The following is a 20,094-nucleotide window of genomic DNA, read 5'->3' as shown; positions in this document are numbered from 1 at the left end:
TACTTTTTTAGATGCACCTTAGTTAGATGTATCTAAAAAGTAAAAAAATTATGAAAAAATATTTTAAAAAATTAATAAATACATAAAAATACAAAAAATGTATTGAAAAAATATTTTTGTATTTTTAGTATTTTTTTAGCAAAATATTAATTTTTTCAGCAAAATGTACGCTTTTAAAATGTACTAAAATGTACGCTTTTAAAATATTTTAGTACATTTTAAAAGCGTACATTTTGCTGAAAAAATATTTTTTGAGTACGCTTTCACTGTGCATATTTTTTTGAGTACATTTTGCTGAAAAAATTAATATTTTGCTGAAAAAATACTAAAAATACAAAAAAAAAATTCAATATATTTTTTGTATTTTTATGTATTTATTAATTTTTAAAAATATTTTTTCACAAATTTTTTACTTTTTAGATACATCTAACTAAGGTGCATCTAAAAAAAGAAAAAAAATGTTTAAAATTTTAAAAATATTCACTAAAAACAAAAAAATATGAAAATCAAAAAACTCAGTTTTCAAATAACTAAATTCAAAAAACTCAAACCAAATACACTGAATACTTTTTAAACAATTATGTTGACATTTTGAAAAAAAAATTATATTTTATAGAAAAAAAATTTAGTTAACCAAACAAACATTTTACTTTTTTTTGATAAAAAAATTACATAATAAATATATAAAGTATAGAGTGAGTGGAAGGGAAAAAAAAAAAAAAAGAAGTTAAATTTAATTTGAAAGGTAGCAATTGTTTGGAGTTGCTGTGGATTGAACCTGCACAGAGGCGTGGTAAAACAAATGCATTACCATTTGAGCTACAGAGAACTCAAGTTTTATTTTGATCACATTTTAATATATTTTAAAAGTTTTCTTAAGAAAGCATGGTTTGAAACCACGTTTTCTTCATATGCACAGTGAAAGTGTAGTTTGGAACTACGTTTTCTTCAGAAAACAAATTTACCTTAAAAGCGTGGTTTGTAACCGCGCTTTCTTAATTAAAAGCGTGTTTTGTAATAACGCTTTCCCTATTCATCAAATTTTCTGCTTCAAACAGTGAAAGCGTGATTTGTAATAGCACTTTAACCTAGTTTCAAAATTCCGTCCAAACTAGACCTAGTTTGAGAATTAAGATAGTAATTTGGCTTAATATGAGAAAAGCCCCCGTGTCGGGGCATGGCATGCCTGATACAAAACGGCATCTTCTTAAAAGTGTTCATGCAGTGAAAATTAGAAGAATGCAAGAGTAACAATTTAAGTTGACACAAAAAGGGATCTTCTAAGAAGTGTTCATGTAGTGAAAATTAGGAGAATGCAAGAGTATGGAATTTAAGTTAGCATCTGGGTTGAAGTATTTAAATGGAGAAATTCTATTTGCACACTATGATTTTTCTCAGTATACACCATTATTTAGTACACGTAATAATTTAAAAGTTTTAAAATTATCTTAATACATACCATAACTTTCAAGAGGCATCTGGTTGATTGATATCATCGTGAATTGGTAACTCTGCTGTATTTGGTTTTCACTTCATTGTTTTCACTTTTTGGTTCGACAAACGTTTAAACCTAGTTATCCAAACAAGCATATATCATTTGGTTTTGTTTTTGAACATAAACACAATGCACAGCTGTAAAATTAAAATAATTTTGAACGATACTTGCTTGTTCAGACTTCAAAAAGCTGAACACTTCCTATTTGTTCATTTCAATTTTGATGAACATTAAGTTATTGTTCGGTTGTATTTTGTTGAACATGCGTTATTTGTTGATTTCTGAAAGTCCAAACATACCTGAAAATTTAGTCTCCTCTGTGAGCATTTCAACCAACTTCAATCTTTGTTATAAGAAAAAAAAAAGGGGGGGCAAAGTGAAAGTGAAAGAAAAAGAAAAATAAAGGATAAATTACAAATACATCTCTTGAGGCTAGCTTAAAATATAAATTTCCCATGTCATTATGAAAATTATAAATACTCCTTTGTCATAATTTTTTATTTAATCGGATTAGCAAAAAAAAATCCGAACTATCTAACGCAACAATAAAACTATAAAATTTGTTAATTAAAATATGTTTCTGACGTCAATAAAAATTATTAATTAACTTAATAATTTATTAATAAAAATGGTCATTTATTATACAATTAGAAATTTGAAGGGATGAGATGTAATTTTCAAAATCATAGGGAGCAATTTGTATTTAAGCAAACCTCAAAAAGTATATTTGTAATTTACTCAAAAAGAAATTAGAGAATTTAAAAAAAAAAAAAATCAATGATAAATTTAAAACCCAAACATAACATAAAAAACCGAAATTTCAGCAATGGATTGAACAACTGATTTTGGCTCAAACAACATGACTATGACCTATGAAAAGATCTCAAATTACACAAGATGAAAAGTACTGCAGATTTGTTGGTTCTGGGTTTGAAAGTTTTCACTTTTGCCAACTTTAATCAGCAACAATTGGAAAAAGATAAACTGATAGGTCATAAAGCTTAATCAAAATTAAAACAATTGTAGACTTGACCTTTAAATTAGAAAACTTCCAATCAATCATCAATTCACCATTAACAAAGACCGCATAGCCAATGTAAGGATTACATGCACATATTTTCCTAACTCCATAAATTCTTCGTAAAAAATCAACATAATTAAATGCGTCCACAAAACAAATCTATCTCCCTTTGTTGTACAAGGCTTAAGAAACATAAATCATCACAATTAAACTGCCTACTGGGTAAAAAACCTTGCCTAATGCATATGTTCATATTTGTTGTTGAAAGTCCTAGCATCCTGTTTGACATTCATTTTATTCTCAAAAATGGAAGATGAACCTTCACAACGTGTTCCACTTCCACTCATTGCATCAAAGAGACAACATTGAACCATGACAAATCCTTGACGTCACGAGAGTCTGGAGTGCGGTCGTACTCAGATGCATCATCTAGCGGACAATGCTGTGGATGAGGATACACCTCCTATGTTAGAGGATGCCATCGATGTTGTGGGAGATGCCGATGATGATGCTTCTGCCAATGAGGACATGCTTACCGGTCCATTTCCTGGATGCCCCGGCAACAAAAACACCTATAACAATCGAAAAGATTCCATTACTAATTTCATCATGAAATTTTTTTTAAAAAAAATATCTACATATTGGAATGCAAGGCATTAGTGTTGCATACTAAACCTGGAAGGTCGTTTTTTCTGTACTTGGACAGGGAAAAAATGTTAGTAAAACATCAATCATATGTACCTTCTGCTTGAAATGTCGTTTTTTGTTTACTTGGACAGAAGCAAGCATAGTCATCTGGGTACCCTTAGGTGAGTGACTATCATGTCCAGATTGAACAATCTCAAATGCATATGGGTCACGACGGATAGATACATCAATCTTTTTATGTGCTGGACATCCTCGTGGATTGGGCTTCACATCAGGTTCAATGAGGAAAGTGCTTTCTGGATTTGCAATCTCTCCTAACTTCTTCAGAATTTCCAACTGCTTGGTGGTATCACAGTCATTGAAATACTTCACAATCATTTCCAACTCTGGTTCACAAGTCAACTCTAGTACTATCTCAAGTGTCCGCCAATGAGAATGGATGCTATAAATTGGTATTGGACGACCTTGTCTGATGTAATTGGCAATCTTGTGGGCACAAGGTAATCCATGGGTGTGTCGAATGACACATCCACATGCTGAAGAATCAATGCCAGTGAACTCAGCTCGCTTGCTCTCCACCAAGACAATCTCCAATGCAATAATAGATATATTACCCCGAAGCTCTCTGAAATGAGATGGTCGGAATTGGTGTTGTACAACTGTTAAACTCTTCTCAAATGATGCTTTAATATCAGTGTGCTGCAGCTCAAGCAAGTTGTGTATTTTGGTCCAAGAGCACTCAAAATCCACTTGGCCAGAACAGAGTTGCCTCTTCAGTTTTGCATGTGCTTTCTCAACCCTGTGTATAACAAAGGTCATTAAAAAAGGAAGTCTTAGTATTCAAAATCATAATGATTAATAGGATAAGACAAAGATACATAATTATTACCGGTCCGATGTTACATTCCCGCAGTGCATACAACTGTCTGTCCATGCCGTCACAAATTTCTCCTTGTATGGATTCAACCAAGTTTGTGTGACATAATCAATTGCCTCGGGATATGTACAAAACTCCTTAAGCATTGTGGCAAGGTGTTCATTGTATTCACCTTCAATGGAGGAGAGTACTACAAAATTCCATGAATTATCTCGTCTCAAACATCTTCTTGCATTTTGTCAATATATTCCTACTAATTTGCCACCAACATAAGAAATGTCTGGATGTAGGAAACACCCTATCAATGGCATTCATCAAGGCAAGTTTTTTGTCAGTGACAATCAGCTCAGGGAGGGCAATGTCATTCATGAGACTACGTAGTGTATTTAATACCCATATGTAGTTATCGACATGCTCAAATTGGATATACGCAAAAGCTACAAAGAATGACATGTTTGTAGATGTCACACCTATGATCTTGAGTAGCGAAAGACCATATCTGTTTGTCTTATGGATGCAATCCATGATCAATACAAGGGGAAATGAACGAAGAAAATCCAAGCTCACAGAATGTGCCCAAAATAAGTCTGTGATAGTCATATTTTTCTCCTCACACCTATGCCGCTCAATGTAATTATGTTTTTCCAATTCACCCAACAGCTATTGCATCTGTGAACTCCCAACCATCTCTACTACCTGTTGCTTATGATGTATGTTGTAAATTGTTTTCATTGTGGTGACATTTAAGGCATCCCTTTGTTTCAAGGTGATCAAAATCTCTTTCAGTCTAACCATACTCTTTGACATATCTACTAATATTGAAGTTTTCTCCTCTAATAATCTCCCTGCATATGAATGTCCCTCGAGATGTTCTGCAAGTGGATGGTTATGCACTCCTCATGCCACATCCAATATCCAATCATCACCTGTCATCAATTTGTGAGCCCTCAAATCAAAGGGACAACCACACTTCTTTGTCCTGGTTAACTTTGAAATCATATTCTTTGAATCTACTTTTGGTTTCTTTCTAACTCTACATTGTCCACTTCTCTCACAAGCAAGATATATTCTTGGTCTCCTACGACCACCACCATAATCCGATGTCTTGATCAGAATAACAAAACCATTTCTCTTACCAACCTCCTGTACCCAACTAAGCAATTCTTCTTTACTTTTGAAAACCTACATGTAAAGGGAAAAAAATTATTTACTACACATACGAAGACAAAAAAGTTGTTTATATTGATGTGTGACGGGAGTATACCTCTTTAGTATCAAACTGACTTGTGTAGTCAACAATACATTCAGTTCCAACTTTACTACATGGGGTGGATGCATCATTCTACAAAAATTTGGGAAAAAAAATTAAAAATTAGAACTGTTCGAAAATACAGAGTCATACAAAATTAATATGTTTCAAACATTTATATCCGAACAAAGGATAAATGTTCGTTTCTTTTTTTTTTTAATCCAAACAAATACAAGATGTTCGGGTTTTTTATGTATGAACAACTAATAGTTTCCTGGCCTTATTCATTTGAACAAAATATTTGTCTGAATATAACCATCCAAGAATTGTGTTAATATTCGATCCTAGTTATCCGAACGAGTGTCGATCAAAACTATATTTCGACTTACTAAATGTAAGCAGCAAACTGACCTTTTCATTGCTGCATTGTTCCAAAGCAACAAAATGAGTGTCATCCATGGTGTGCAAATCTTCAAAAATGATCGATTTGAATGTTTTTAAACCTTAAACCCTAAATCTTCAAAGACAACAACATTTTTGCATTTAGGGAAGTTGGATAATGGAGAAGAGAAGTGATCTTATAAGTGTGTTAGATGATAATGGCGGAGATGATAAGTATTGGAAAATGATAATGTAGTAGGTTATATGTTTACAAGTAATGGTATACAAAGAGAGCTTTTGTATTTTGAGGTGTGTACTCAAGTTCTTTAACGCTGTGTTTGGTTCATGAATTTGAGTAGGGATTTGAAAAGGAAAAGTGAAAAAAATAGGTGAAATGTGAATAAAATATAACTATATTTCACCTGTATTTCACACAACTTTTCCCTTTCACATTCCAAATCCATGAACCGAAGACCAACTAAATTGGTACAAGCAAGGTTTTGAAAAGCGGTAGCAATTACGGTCACTGTAACGGTTGCGATGACGCAGTAGCGGTTGCGGGATGTAAAGGCTGTAGCGTAACGGTTATAGTAACCAGAACAGTGATTTTTTTTTATTTTTTTTACAATTTGAAGAAAACTTATCGATATGCATATTTTTTTTTTTCAAAATCACATTTATTGGGGTTTAAAATAAATTTTGATCAATTTTTGTTAATTTTTATGTATGATCCAATATATTTCATATTTTCAAATCACTATAAAATGAGTTTTTTACATTTTACTTCAATAGTTAAAGATTTTAAGAATAATTAATTTTAAATATTTACAAATTATTTGTTACCAATATCTGAACTAATTGAATATAAAATATTCACCATTATTAAATGAAAGGAATATAAAATAAAAATGGTGCCATTAATTTTATAAAAAATAAAAAAAAATTATATAGAAAAAAAATTCATACAAGATTTTTTCTTTGGATTTGGATCGCTTGTTCTTTTTGTAAGCTTCTTTTTTGGGGGGGGAAAGAAAGCTATTCAAATATGGTAAAAGGGTGTAACGGTGTCTAACGAACCGTTATGGCCATTACATAACACCGAAACGGCTGTTACCCATGTGAATTTCAGTCACACCGCGATAATAGCCGTAACGGGTACATAACGGTTGTTGTCGCTTTTAAAAAGCTTGGTACAAGACACACCATGATAGTCCTTAATAGTCATTGACAAATCATGATGTGCAAATACAACTTCCCATTTACATGGTATGGATTTGAATTTGAGTACCAAATTTTCAAATCTTTAAAGATTTGAAAGAACTGGACTTAGAATTCAGAAAAACAACCAACAGAAGATTTATCTATAGATAACTGAGAAAATTTCATATACAGTTAAAACCAATTACCTCCATCGCACAAGTTTAAGAAATTATATGGCTTTGAAAACCCTAATAAAATACAGATATAATCACGAACTGTTTTTCTTAACAAAACAGAGAGCATGCAAACAATTTTCAGGTATTGAAATCGAATGCCAAATACCTGCGAACTTCTTATGTAGAAGAAAGTCAGCAGCAATTCAGTCCGTGTAGAGACTCACGAGGATTGCTCCTGAATTGCTTTTTAAGGAGAACCCGGATGATTTGGAGGGAACTTAGGCCACGTTTGGAAACTACCTTTTCTTGAACAACACGTTTGGAAACTTTCTTTCTTTCTTTCTTTTTTACACATTTTTATTTTTATTTTATAAAATGTCTAAAAATTAATTAAAATAATCAGTTCCAAAAAATATACCGATTTGAGGAATTTTCTCGAGAAAGCTGTGAAGTGTAGGAAAATGGAGAAATTCGGAAATTTTGAGGAATGGGTTTTAGCCTTTAGGAGTTGAGAGGAGAGTGAATGAGAAGGCTGGTTTTTTTTTTTTTTAGAATTTTATTTATTATTAAAAGTTAATTTCACTTTTTATTATTTTTTAAATTATCAACAAATTTTCTATTTTATTTCTAAGTTATTGATTTTATTTATTTAGACTCTAAATTTTATAAATTTTATTTGTGTTTTGAAAGAAAATAAAAATGGCAAATGGTGATTGATGTGAAATGATGACAAGGGCATCCAATAATTTTTTGAAATTTAAGGTAATTTCACTTCTCATTTTATTTTATAACAAAAATCTCACTCTATATTTACTGCGAAATCTTATCAAATAAATTTAAATATGTTAATTCATCTACAAATCAATTATGTGTTAAAGCTCAAACATTTTCACTCCATAAAAGTCTCAAATATAAATCCTCTAAAAAAATTATCCCATAATAATCTCTTTAAATTCCTAATCACTAGTCACTTGTACAAAAGATCATCTATTTAGAATATAACCGCAATTTATTAAAAAAGAATTTGTTTACATCTAATTAACATTTAGACGGATGGTGATTAATTTAAAGGTTCTTTCACCGGTTCTCTTAATAAGAGTACACATCAACCAATTCAAGTTATATTGTACTGAAAAACTCTCACTAAAAATTTATATATTTGTCAATATTATATATATATATATATATATATTAACAGGCCAGGCTCGACTAAGGTTGAATCTCAAACCCAACCTAACCGACCAAAATAATATTCTCAACCCTAAAAATGTAGGACTAAGCTAGGCAGATTAGTTGGGCTAATAGGCCGATGCACACCTCTACATCGTAGCTCCACAGCACAAACTCAACTAATGTTGACAAAGGGGAGGGAGAACCAGAATGACCAAACATGCGAGATAAACAGCACTCCTAATAGAAGTAGTAGGTATTCCTCAATTAAGACTAGTAATTCCTATGTTCTTTTCCAATGCATAAATACATTAAACTCATTTGATGATAAAACCACAGTGCAATTAAAAATTACAGAATTCAACCAGCTCAAGACAATGAGAAGAACCCCAGTCCAAATCTCAAAATGGGGTCAATCTCTACCTTTGGGGATTTAAAAGCCAAAAAAGCCCTTAAATCTCAATGTCTTGTGCTCTCACAAACATCTCTGAAATTACAATCCCCAAAACTTATATCAGATTTGCCCTCTTAAGGAACCTGATTGTTCTGCAATAATAAGGCCATATTGATTCGACATAATCCAAGTACTTCTCTGACGCCCACGCTCCCAAATTTTTCATCTTTATTTTCAATAGCTCTTTATAGTCTAAGTTCTTAATGTCCACCAAGGGTTGCAATAAACGAGCACGCATGTTCTCTTCAAGCTTTCCACTAGCAATATAACTATATGCCACCAAGTAGTAGGTTGGTAAGTTCTTTACTACTTTAACCGTCTGCTTGAAGGTGAAAACATAAAGTGCGCATAAGCCCCGAAGAATCTTAATGTAGAGAGCGACAATCAAAGGCCCCAAAACCCACAAAGGCATCAACTCCTTCGAAACTTCAGCTCCGTAAACCACTTTAACTGCCAGGTAAAAAGGGACGCTGCAAATAAAAGAACAATAATCAGAACTAACAAAAATATCTGTAGCATTAATGAGTGACATAGAAAATGTTTAATAAATGTTTCAAGTTATCCACATCCAATAATAAAAATAATGAAAATAGTAGAACCTCGACTCCAAAAAGTTAGGATGTTAGATATGTTGACAATCCACAAAACTTACAGAACAGCATGGAAACCTATTCGTTAAACCTATTTTCCTCCTAAAAGTAATTTATTTGTTTTTTAAAATTTCATTAAATAGACAGGACAGAGATTTAATTGCAACATGCCATTTGACATAGAATCAAGTAAAGCTAATGTCGTTCTTCAATCAATTATCAATAGATAGGAAACAAGAATTCCCAATCCTCGAATATGGAAGTTTTCACTTTAACTACAGGAAAAACAGACACAGGACCATTCCACTCACAAGAGAGTTAGAAAACCTTGATCCCAAGTAAAGAATACACATCTTCAGTTAAACAGTGAAAAATGGTGTTGTTCTTTTTTTTTGTTTTTCTTCTTTTTTTGAAATTAATAACAAGGTCCTACTGTCAATAAAGATGTGAACTTCAAAAAATTTGGGAGAGAATGAGAAAAAGAGAGAAAGGTAGTCAGGTTTAAACCATTATACTTACAATATCAATAACGGTATCTTTACTGTCGCATCCAAACCCCAAAAAAAGCACCAAACCGCCTTTAGAATCTCACCTCTTTCTTTCTCTTGTGTCCCATTCTGCATTACTGATATTTTCCCCGAGTCTGGTCCCTCTAAACTTTCATCCATTACTTCATTCGGTGGTTGCGTGCGCAATAGCATCAACCAATTTTTGAACAAATTTTGTATAGTTGAAGATCCTGCTATTGTCTCATCTGCTTCAGAGGCACAGGAAAGCGGAACATCCTGCATCTTTGGAGACTCTGTCAAGGTTTCTTCACTCCCATGCTGTACATAAGAGATTTTGACGGAATTCTTGGCCGACTTGGATCCACTTGCTCTGCCCCCTGATTCATCATTTTGGGAATTGCCTTTAAAGGCTGAAACCCTCAAAGATTTTGCCTTTGGTCCTCGGATAAGAGGAGCTGCTACACTGGAAAAAAGGTTGACTAATTTGTTCAAGATATAAGAGTAAGAAAGTTTTTTTTTTCTTTTTTCCTTTTTCTTTTTATTTTGATAACAGCAGAAACCAATGATTAGTGGGACAGGAATAACTGAATTGTACACAATTTTATCTGATGATGCCCTAAGAAGCACAGATTTCCAAAAACATTAAGATGCATGACAAAAAATATATTTTTATACATTTATATTTGCTATGTATATAAATATAAATTTAAGGCACCGATATGTAAGGCATCAATGTGTACGTGTGAGTGTATTTTTGTTTTTTTTCCCACTTTTCCCCTCTATGTTTTTATATATTTTGCTGGACCCCAAATCAGTTTTCTAAAATTATTATTAAAAAAAAAACCTCCACAAATGTATTTTGAGTGGCCAACACATGACACACATGTCCGTGAAAGGTCCACTAAATGTCCTGCAAAAAAATTAGCATGCCACATGATGTGTTCGAAAAGTGGACACGCCTGCGGTGTGTCGATGTCTGATACATATGATACCCATTTTGAAGTATCCGTGCTTTCTAGATGATGCCTCGAAAAGACAACGAAATGTCCAAAGAAATATGGATGGGCCCATATCCATTTAGTTATCCACCACACTAATAACCACAACAAACTATCCCTTGCACTTGGAAACAAGACAAACATAAAAGGCACCACTCACCTTAAACAAGATTTGCACCTTAGTGAAAGAAACCTGTCTGTTTTTACAACCATGTGAAGTGTTGTTACAAATCGTTTCAACGCTATCCCTTTGTTCCATGGTACTGGACTTGAGGGAAATGTTGCATAAGAACCCTGAAATTGAATGCCAACTAAGAATCATAAGTTCCTCCAAATTGTTCAGTCATTCAATATTTAGAGTCATTATTTGATAAATGATAGGTAAGCATTTAAAGCATATATAAGTGCTTTTAAATTAACAGTTATAGTTTATATCTTCTTTTATGGATGATTTATTAAGTATTTAAATATAAAAATAATAATATTCATTCAACATTCATCAAAAGTACTAAATAAAATGGGAGAAAAGACAACTTGACATGTCCCTATTGTGTCCCCAAAGTGTCTCCTGAAAATAAATTAATTAAATAAGGGAACACATCATGTGGTCTGTCCCATACATATCTCCGAAGTGTCCGCGTGTTCCCGAAGTGTCCGTGTATCCAACACGGATACAACACTTGTTTTGAAGTGTCGATGCTTCATATGTGTCAAATGAATGCATAGGTTCCAACAAGCATTGCAAGGTCACAAATGTAGAATTCCAATCACCATACATACAAGCTATACATGTATATATCCTATTGCATAGCAACACTGACATTAGTATGGCAAGCAGTTTTGGAGTGGGAGAAGGTGTGATTTGACTTCTTTGAAATAATGACACTAGGCTATATGAGAGACGGTATATGAAGATCACTTGACCCAAAAGAATGGACAGGAAATAACTGCTTTTGAGAAAAATTACAATGTGAGGCATGTGCATAAAGACAACAGCAAACAATAATTTTTATGCTTTGATACTTAAAACATACAAAAAATTCAATAATATGCAAACAATTTTTGCACAAGCTCAATAAGTTCAAATTCAAATATTCTTTTGTTAATTTTGTTAAGAGACATAACAAATATACTATCTTTTTTATTAGCTACAGAGAAAATTGTAAGAGAATGTGCTGAACGAGAAAAAGAAGAAGAAACTAAAAATAATAATAAATGTATCACCCCTTCTACAACCCAAAAACAACAAAAATACCAACTACTAAATTTCATCAAAATTGCACCATCTTCACAAAAGGTGCTTTTTCAGCTTCTGACATCAATCTCCATTTTTTTTTTTTTTTGTTGATAAATAAGCAAAATATTTATTGAGAGAGCATCAAGATGATGCAAAGAATACAATAACTAGCCAAAAGCTAGAAGCACCCAACCAGAACTACACAAAAACATCAAGGCAAAGAACAATGAAGACTAATGCTAAATTGAATCCTCTACAAAATCAACAAAAGACAAAACGTCCGGGTCTATTGACAACAACAGCCAACTGTGCAACACAAGAAACAAACGCCGCTCCAACCAGACCATAGTATGCATCTCCCCTAAGAAAATCCTCCTATTATGCTCCAACCAAACTAGCCACATAAGACACTGACCAGCCAATAACCATGCCTTCCGCCTTCTCTTTCCCACCCGCCCCCCAACCCAGCTTTGTAACATCGCCCCCACTATCTCCGGTTGAACCCAAGCCAAACCAAAGATAGCAACTATAGACACCCAAAGTCGTAAAGCCACCGGACAACAAATAAGCAGATGGTCCACCGTCTCCGCAGCTCCACAACACTAATTTGCCAAAATATGACCACGACGAATCAAGTTATCAATCGTCAAAATACGACCTAATGTTGTTGTCCACACAAAGAAGGCCACTTTAGGCGGACAACCCACCACCCAAACACTCTTCCACGGGAATGGCACCCCAACCCCTCCTGTAAGCCTATGGTAAAAAGAAGAAACAAAAAATACCCTTTTAGACTTTAGGCACTCCCACCTCATAGAATCCTCGCCAACCCCTCCAAACCGAAGACTGTACAGAAAACCCAACAGATCCAAAGATTGCCCCTCTTCCCAATCCTACACTTCACGACGCAGTCCACACCACCATCTGGCCTTTGCACCTGGGAATAAGAAGCCACTGTCGCCTCCCGATCAAGCACAATACGAAAAATCAACAAGAACCTCACCTCCAAAGGACCCTTGCCACACCTTGCCACACCACCAATCTCGCCAAAACCGAACTTGGTCCCCCACCCCAACCCGAAAACTTACTCTGTTCCAAAATTCCTCCCGGCCCAACCAAATACCCTTTCACAAACTACACCCATACGACTGTCGAATCTCCTCCGTACTCAATCCCCCCTACCCAACCCATATTTAGCCCCTACCACCTTTCGCCACAACCTCTCCCTCTCTACCCCAAACCGCCATAACCACTTCCCCAAAAGAGCCAAATTAAATGAAACCAAACTCCGAATCCCTAAACCCCCCATCACCTTAGGAGAACAAATCTAATCCCAAGCTACTAGATGATACTAGAAAGACTCAGACCCTCCACCCCATAAGAAATCTCTCTGTAGCTTCTCCAACCTCTTTGCAACAGACACTGGAATGACATAAACTGACATAAAATAAGTCAGAATGCTCGAAAGGACACTCTTAATCATTGAGACTCGCCCCCCTTTCGATAAAATCGATTTCCATTTTAACTCCCCAGCTTTGTCAATAGCTACAGAAGAATTAATATCCAAATAACTTTCATGAAAACTAAGAAAGCACTAACTAGCTTTTATGTAACACAAAATTCTCAACCAAACACCCATCTGATGTAGAACTAAGAAGACGAAGGGCACAATACCCACTCTAGGGTTCAAAAAATATATTCTCTCACAATATTTATTCATTCAAAGGTAACTAAAACCATTACAAGTCATATACATATTGGCATAAGCACCATCTAATTAGAAAATTCAGGTTTAGAAAAACAAGGAATTGAAAACTATTAATAAAGAAACAAAATCATATTGAATCATAATTTCTAATTTCACTAAATTCATACATTCTTCAATTTACTATCATCCAATGTATTTTCAATCCCCATCTATCTATTAAATGATAGGATCGGAAAGGCATTGGATGACAACAAATTAAAGATATAGGAATTTCAAAGTCATATGAAGGAGGCAAGCATGCCAATTTGATTCAAATCATAGTGATGATGTTTCAAAGCAATGAGGTCATATCAAGAAGGAAACCATGTTGTTCAAATAGAAATTATGAATCTATTTTGGCTCCAATACAAAATGACATAAAACCAAGAAGACAAATGATACAATAACCACTCTAGGGTTCCAGAAATATATTGGGCTTGTTTGGTTTGTTTTTGGGAGAGTTGTTTTTGAAAAAAAAAATTCAAAATATTGTTTGGTTTGTGATTTTTCTCAAAAAATTTCCAAAATCACTTTCTCTCTCTTATACATCAATCAATCACTTTCTCTCTCTCTTCTCTCCTTCTCAATCACTTTTTCTCTCACACAAATCTACTCAATTACAACAAAATATCAAATCATCCTAAACTCCCAAACTACTTTCAAAATATACAACCAAACAAACCAAAAAAATTTCTTTGAAAATTACTCTCTCAAAAACAAACCAAACACACCCATTATCTCTCAATATTCATTCATTCAAAGGAACCATTACAACAAGCCATATATATAGGCCTAAGCACTATCTAATAAGAAAAATAGAATAAAATCCCTATATTCTTCAATTGGCTGTCATCTAATGGCAATCCGATCCCCATTATCTTTCTCATCTCTCTACACCACTGAAGGCCCTTCCTCTTGTGTTGACTGTAATTCACTGTACATTGAAGCCTTCTAAGTTCCCTATCCTATCTTGAGGATGAATTTCCCTCTTCCTCTTTCTTGGAAGCTTTCCGGATCTCACTGCTCTTTACCCTAACAGCTTTACCGTCCTTAATACTTGCGCACTCCTCATTCTTCTCTTCCAGCATTTTGCGTTCATCACCAAACTCTATGACCTTCCTAACCATTAACTCGACTCGATCATTGCTCAGGTTACCACCCTTATCATTAGTAACAACCAAGGTTCTGAAAAGCGGTTGCGATCGCCGTAACGGTGGTGGTGACGCGGTTGCGGTTGCGATTGCGGGGTGTAAAGGCCGTAGCATAACGGTTACGGTAATCGGAACTGTGAATTTTTTTATTTTTCGCACAATTTGAAAAAAACTTGCCGATATGCACATTTTTTTTCCATGATCATATTTATTGGGTTTTAAAATAAATATTGATCAATTTTTATAAATTTTTAAGTTTGATCCAATATATTTCGTATTTTTAAATCACTATAAACTGAGTTTTTAACATTTTATTTTAATAATTAATAACTTTATATTATACAAAAAATCAATCACTAACTATTATATATAAGATAAACAATGACAAAAGTAAGAAAATAAATAAAAGCTTAAATATATATATATATATATATATTTTAATCAAGCCAAATAGATAATGACCACACTTATTATTATTATTTTCAAACAATATATAGATAGACACACAAACAAAATGGTTGAGTGATATAGGTCTTATAACTTCAACAAATCAATAACATGTTCTTCATCTTCCCTCTTCTCTCTCTCTATCCCTTGCTCTTCCATCTTCTCTCTTATCTTTCTATCTCTCTTCCCCCATTTTCAATTTATTTTTTTTTTCGTGTTTTTTCAAAAGAAGCAATTCGGAACCGTTACGTAATGGTGCATAACAGGCCGTTACAGCCGTTACGACCACTATAGCGGCCGCTACGACCGATACACCTGTAAATCTCAATCACATTGCAAAAGCGGCCGTAACGGATGGCGGCAACCACCACAACCGTTACGTAACGGTTGCGGCTGCTTTTTAAAACCTTGGTAACAATGAACTTCTGTACACAACCATAAATCTTTTCTTCCTTCTTGAGGACTAAAAAACCATTGGCACTAAAATCAAAAGAAACATCATATTGACTTGGATCCATTGGATTCCAACCTTTCCCTATACCAATCCCCTGCTGCGAAAGTGATTGTTGTAACGAATCAAAATTACCTTCTTTCTTAACCCCTACTCCATTCAAGGAAAAAAAAAAAATAGTCTAGCCCAAGTTAATGTATGCATAGCTCAAGATAATCTACTTAGGGAATATAATAAATATAGGAAACGTATACAAACATGTTATATACAATCTATAGTAATAACAAAAAATGATTATGATATCTCAAAGATCTTTTTTCTAAAATTCCTGTTCGGTCTACTTATATTATACCTCTCCTCAATAAATATTAGGACTCATACATGTGATTGAATAACATAAAATGTGTGTTCTATACAACGATTCCCCCATTCAATTGATTTTATTCAATTCAACGATTGATGAAAAGTAAATTTTAATAAATAATAAATTGCATGAACTGAGATCAACCAAATTCCTTAGTTGCAAAATCAACATTAATAGCAGACACTAACCCCTTACATAACAACTGCCTACCTCATCCTATTCTACAACATCTATCTTCTCATCGAGGTTCAATAATGGTAAAGTCCCCTCTCCATGAAAATCATTATTTAGAAAATTGATTATTCTCTTCATCTTCCAAATACACAGACCACCTCTTGTTCTGCTAATAAAAAGATGTCCCATTGTCCCAAGCCAAACAAGCCCCACAACCCACTCTAGAAGCAAGAGCCGAAGAGGAAAAGAGTAAGGGTTGGACCCTCGTCATGGAAGAGAGACCTGCGTGTGGTAAGTCCCTAAATAGATGAACAGATATTAAATAGGCCTTAGGTTTGGAAAGATGCTGATTCTCAAAATACAAAGAATCAATGGGTCTGGGCTGGAAATTAAGGAAATTAAAACCAGGTCTAGACACATGGCCCAAAGTGGCTCCCTTGATCTGTTTACCTTTACTCCAATCCAAAACCAAAGCTACATCTGACCCATGAATCCAACTATCCTGGCCACATGCCATAACCTGGTCCATAACCTACCAACCCTCTCCAACTTTACAACACTCACAAAAGCAGGCAGCACTGTTACAGCTTCCAATACAAGCAACACCCTACAGCCCCAGAGACTTTGGCGAACAACTACCACACACATGGCTACAGCAAAGGAACACGACGCATCACCTTCAACCCCTTTTCCAGCTCCCCTTCCATGTTGACTCTCTTTACTAAAATCATTCTGCTCTACTATCAGCTCCACCCATTTACCTCACCTATCCTCAAAAGCTTAACCTCCACATCAACTCAACCACATTAAATCATTGCACTAGTAATTCAAATCCAAAACAATCAAGAAGTCAGGAAACTTTGATCATAAAACAATATAGTTTAACATAGAATAATATATATTCTCAATAAACCAAACCAAGCCTTAAATCCCATCAAATGGGGTCGACTACATAAATCCTTCTTCTCCACGCGACCCTATCAAAGGCCATTTTGTTAGTCAAATTAAATAGATCCATATCTCTATTTACAACGCTAACCAACGTTAATCTAAGCCTATCCCGTCCCCTAACACTTTCATCTACCATTACAGCATCGCATCTCTTCACTACTATTTTTGTTGGTCTCCGTTGAATATGACCAAACTATCTCAATCGATTCTCTCTCAACTTATCTTCTATCAGTGCTACTCCTACCCGTTCTCAATTACACTCGTTCCTAATTCTGTCTTGTCTAGTCTTGCCACACATCCACCTTAGTATTTTCATCTCAGCCACACTCATCTTATCTACATGTTGTTTCTTGGTTACCTAACACTTCGTCCCATATAACATCGTTGGTCTAATAGTCGTTCTATAGAACTTACCTTTAAATCTAGTGGGTATTCGTTTATCGTACAGGACTCCAGACGCACTTCTTCACTTAAACCATCCCGCCTTAATCCTATGAGCCACATCCGCATCAATCGCCCCTACTGTTGTGATAATCGACCCTAAATAACTAAAATGTTCACTCTCAGACAGTTCTTGGTTCTCAATCTTCACTTTTCTTCTACTTTCATTGTTATTGTTACTGTTACTAAATTTACACTCCATGTACTCTGTCTTAGTTCTGCTTACCCAGAATCCTTTAGATTCAAGAGTTTTTTTCTAAATCTCCAACTTTGTATTAACTCCTTCTCTAGTCTCATCCACTAACACTATATCATCTGCAAAAAGCATACACCATGGCATGTCAACCTAGATATTTCACGTCAACTCATCCATAACTAAAGCAAAAAGATAAGGATTTAAGGTAGATCCTTGGTGTAACCCTACAGTGATAGAAAATTCATTTGTCTCTCCAATAAGTGATCTAATAGTGATCATCACCCCTTCATACATGTCCCTAATCACATCAATGTAAGCTTTTGTCACTCATTTCTTCGCTAACACCCACCATATTATATTCCAGAGCACTCTATCATATGCTTTCTCAAGGTCGATAAACACCATATGAATGTCTCTTTTTTTTTCTCTATACTTTTCTATTACTTTCCTCAAAAGATAGATCGCTTCCATTGTTGACCTGCCAGGCATAAACCTAAATTGATTCTATGACACCTCTGTTATATCTCGCAATCGGCATTCTATCACTCTCTCCCACACTTTCATTATATAACACATTAGCTTGATTCCTCTATAGTTGTTGCAATTCTAGACATCCCCTTTATTTTTATAGATTGGCACTAAAATATTCTTCCTCTACTCATCTGGCATGTTACTAGTCAACAAAATTTTACTAAACAACCTAATCAACCAAGCAACCCCTTTTTATCCAAACAATTTCAACCTTCAATAGGGATATCATCTGATCCAAAAGCCTTATTTGATTTCATCTTCTTAAGTGCAATCTCCACTTCAACATTCTCAGTGTTAGTCGATATTGCATCAAAAAATCAGAATAATGCACATGTTCAACACGTGTAATCTTCCACATGCTCTACATGAAAAGATCTAAAAATGCAACTTTCCTCTCAAAATTGTTTCCAACACCACTTGTCCTGTAATCACACATTCTTCCAAAACTAACAGCAAATTTGCAATCATCATATCTATAGTGTCCACTTATGTTGTCTCCGACAATAAATGTTTACGATACCCACATAAATAGAAACATATGCGAATTTTTCACGTAAAACAAAGAGAACTTTCAATGACCCATAAGCTCTATACACCTGTGCTTTTCACAAATTACATCAATTAAGAAAATGAAATATCATTGCCAATGCTTTGTTTACCTGCATCTGATGGGTTACCAATGCCATTATCTCTGCCGTAAGGTCGCAATCATTTACCCAAAAATTTAAAAAGTATACCCAACACTGCGAGCACAAAAATTCAACGAAGTAAACATCAATAATTCATTCAGACATAAAAATCATAATTCAGACTTCGAAATTCAAGCATAACCAAAACTTCAAGACATAAGTCGAATCAATTACAGCAGAATTCAAATTACAGTGCTTTATGCTTGTTTATTCGCGTGCCCGCGTGTATATATATATATATATAGAGAGAGAGAGAGAGAGAGGTGGGTACTTACAGGAGATTATGATCTATGCTCGTTGTCAAGGGGAAGAGAAATGGAGAGATAATGATGATGATATATGCAAGAATTGATGAAGTACAACAATTGTAGAATTGAATTGAGAGAGAGAGAGAGAGAGAGAGAGAGAGAGAGGTGGGTTTGGATAGAGAAGACGAGGAGAGAGGAGGTAATGGTGAAATTAGGGTTTTAAAGAGAGACATTTTGATTGGGTTTTTTTTTTTTTTTTTTTTTTAACAGTGGATTATAAAAGCTAAAAAGAGGGCATCACAAATTCAGAAGTTTGTATTTTTTGTCTGTCTTTTTTCTTTTAGATGGGGGTAGATAAAGTAACTCAAAAAAGAAAAATCAATTCCATCTTTAAGAAAAATTAAAAAAAAATAAAGGATAAATTATAAATATATTTTTTGAGATTTATTTAAAATACAAATTTTTTTATGATTTTGAAAATTATATTCCACTTCCTAAAATTTTTAATTTCATAACAAATTGCTAATTTTATTAATAAATCATAAAGTTAATTAACAGTTTTTAATTATGTTAGAATTATATTTCAATAAATAATTTATATAATTTTATTATTATATAGAGCAGATATGATTTTTATTTTTTTAGTTAATTTTGTTAAACAAAAAAATTTTGACAATGGAATATTTCTAATTTTTTAAA

General features: G+C 34.0%; 3 protein-coding genes across 4 annotated transcripts; all 3 read right to left on the bottom strand.

The window, feature by feature from the left end:
• Positions 1 to 2,535: 2,535 nt before the first annotated feature.
• Positions 2,536 to 7,323, bottom strand: LOC114263451 (uncharacterized). Of its 2 annotated transcripts, none has more exons than XM_082866426.1 (5): positions 7,214 to 7,323; positions 5,306 to 5,383; positions 4,054 to 5,223; positions 3,192 to 3,963; positions 2,536 to 3,088 (listed from the first exon to the last, which is right to left on the bottom strand). In XM_082866426.1, the coding sequence occupies exons 3-5, from the start codon at positions 4,185 to 4,187 to the stop codon at positions 2,942 to 2,944; spliced, it is 1,053 nt and encodes a 350-aa protein (XP_082722552.1). In that variant the 5' UTR covers positions 4,188 to 5,223; positions 5,306 to 5,383; positions 7,214 to 7,323; the 3' UTR covers positions 2,536 to 2,941. The 2 variants fall into 2 exon arrangements, with proteins under 2 accessions (XP_082722552.1, XP_082722553.1); XM_082866427.1 differs by having other exon boundaries at positions 3,258 to 3,963.
• On the bottom strand, positions 4,939 to 5,749 carry LOC114263370 (uncharacterized). Its single transcript, XM_028203885.2, has 3 exons — positions 5,702 to 5,749; positions 5,306 to 5,383; positions 4,939 to 5,223 (listed from the first exon to the last, which is right to left on the bottom strand). The coding sequence occupies exons 1-3, from the start codon at positions 5,747 to 5,749 to the stop codon at positions 4,939 to 4,941; spliced, it is 411 nt and encodes a 136-aa protein (XP_028059686.2).
• A 1,135-nt stretch (positions 7,324 to 8,458) lies between the features above and the next one.
• Positions 8,459 to 19,756, bottom strand: LOC114263411 (uncharacterized). Its single transcript, XM_028203941.2, has 5 exons — positions 19,423 to 19,756; positions 19,118 to 19,201; positions 10,929 to 11,062; positions 9,781 to 10,233; positions 8,459 to 9,141 (listed from the first exon to the last, which is right to left on the bottom strand). Exons 2-5 carry the CDS (start codon positions 19,142 to 19,144, stop codon positions 8,727 to 8,729), a joined length of 1,029 nt encoding a protein of 342 aa, XP_028059742.1. The 5' UTR covers positions 19,145 to 19,201; positions 19,423 to 19,756; the 3' UTR covers positions 8,459 to 8,726.
• Positions 19,757 to 20,094: the final 338 nt, after the last annotated feature.

The sequence above is a fragment of the Camellia sinensis genome, chromosome 4 (genome assembly GCF_055761805.1).
Source record: "Camellia sinensis isolate YWXY chromosome 4, ASM5576180v1, whole genome shotgun sequence".
Taxonomy (NCBI): domain Eukaryota; kingdom Viridiplantae; phylum Streptophyta; class Magnoliopsida; order Ericales; family Theaceae; genus Camellia; species Camellia sinensis.
This window is presented reverse-complemented; position numbering and strand designations above follow the sequence as displayed.

What these genes read in the sequence shown, in the direction of transcription:
- LOC114263451 (XM_082866426.1), bottom strand. Translation starts at nt 4,187, where the DNA reads ATGCTTAAGGAGTTTTGTACATATCCCGAGGCAATTGATTATGTCACA. An exon ending in GGGAATGTAACATCGGACCG is followed by an intron (nt 3,964 to 4,053) that starts GTAATAATTATG and finishes TGTTATACACAG; the next exon opens with GGTTGAGAAAGCACATGCAA. An exon ending in CAGAAAAAACGACCTTCCAG is followed by an intron (nt 3,089 to 3,191) that starts GTTTAGTATGCA and finishes CGATTGTTATAG; the next exon opens with GTGTTTTTGTTGCCGGGGCA.
- LOC114263370 (XM_028203885.2), bottom strand. Translation starts at nt 5,749, where the DNA reads ATGGATGACACTCATTTTGTTGCTTTGGAACAATGCAGCAATGAAAAG. An exon ending in AACAATGCAGCAATGAAAAG is followed by an intron (nt 5,384 to 5,701) that starts GTCAGTTTGCTG and finishes AAATTTTTGTAG; the next exon opens with AATGATGCATCCACCCCATG. An exon ending in GTCAGTTTGATACTAAAGAG is followed by an intron (nt 5,224 to 5,305) that starts GTATACTCCCGT and finishes CTTTACATGTAG; the next exon opens with GTTTTCAAAAGTAAAGAAGA.
- LOC114263411 (XM_028203941.2), bottom strand. Translation starts at nt 19,144, where the DNA reads ATGGCATTGGTAACCCATCAGATGCAG. An exon ending in AGGTGCAAATCTTGTTTAAG is followed by an intron (nt 10,234 to 10,928) that starts GTGAGTGGTGCC and finishes CCTTTTTTCCAG; the next exon opens with TGTAGCAGCTCCTCTTATCC. An exon ending in AAGATACCGTTATTGATATT is followed by an intron (nt 9,142 to 9,780) that starts GTAAGTATAATG and finishes TTTTATTTGCAG; the next exon opens with CGTCCCTTTTTACCTGGCAG.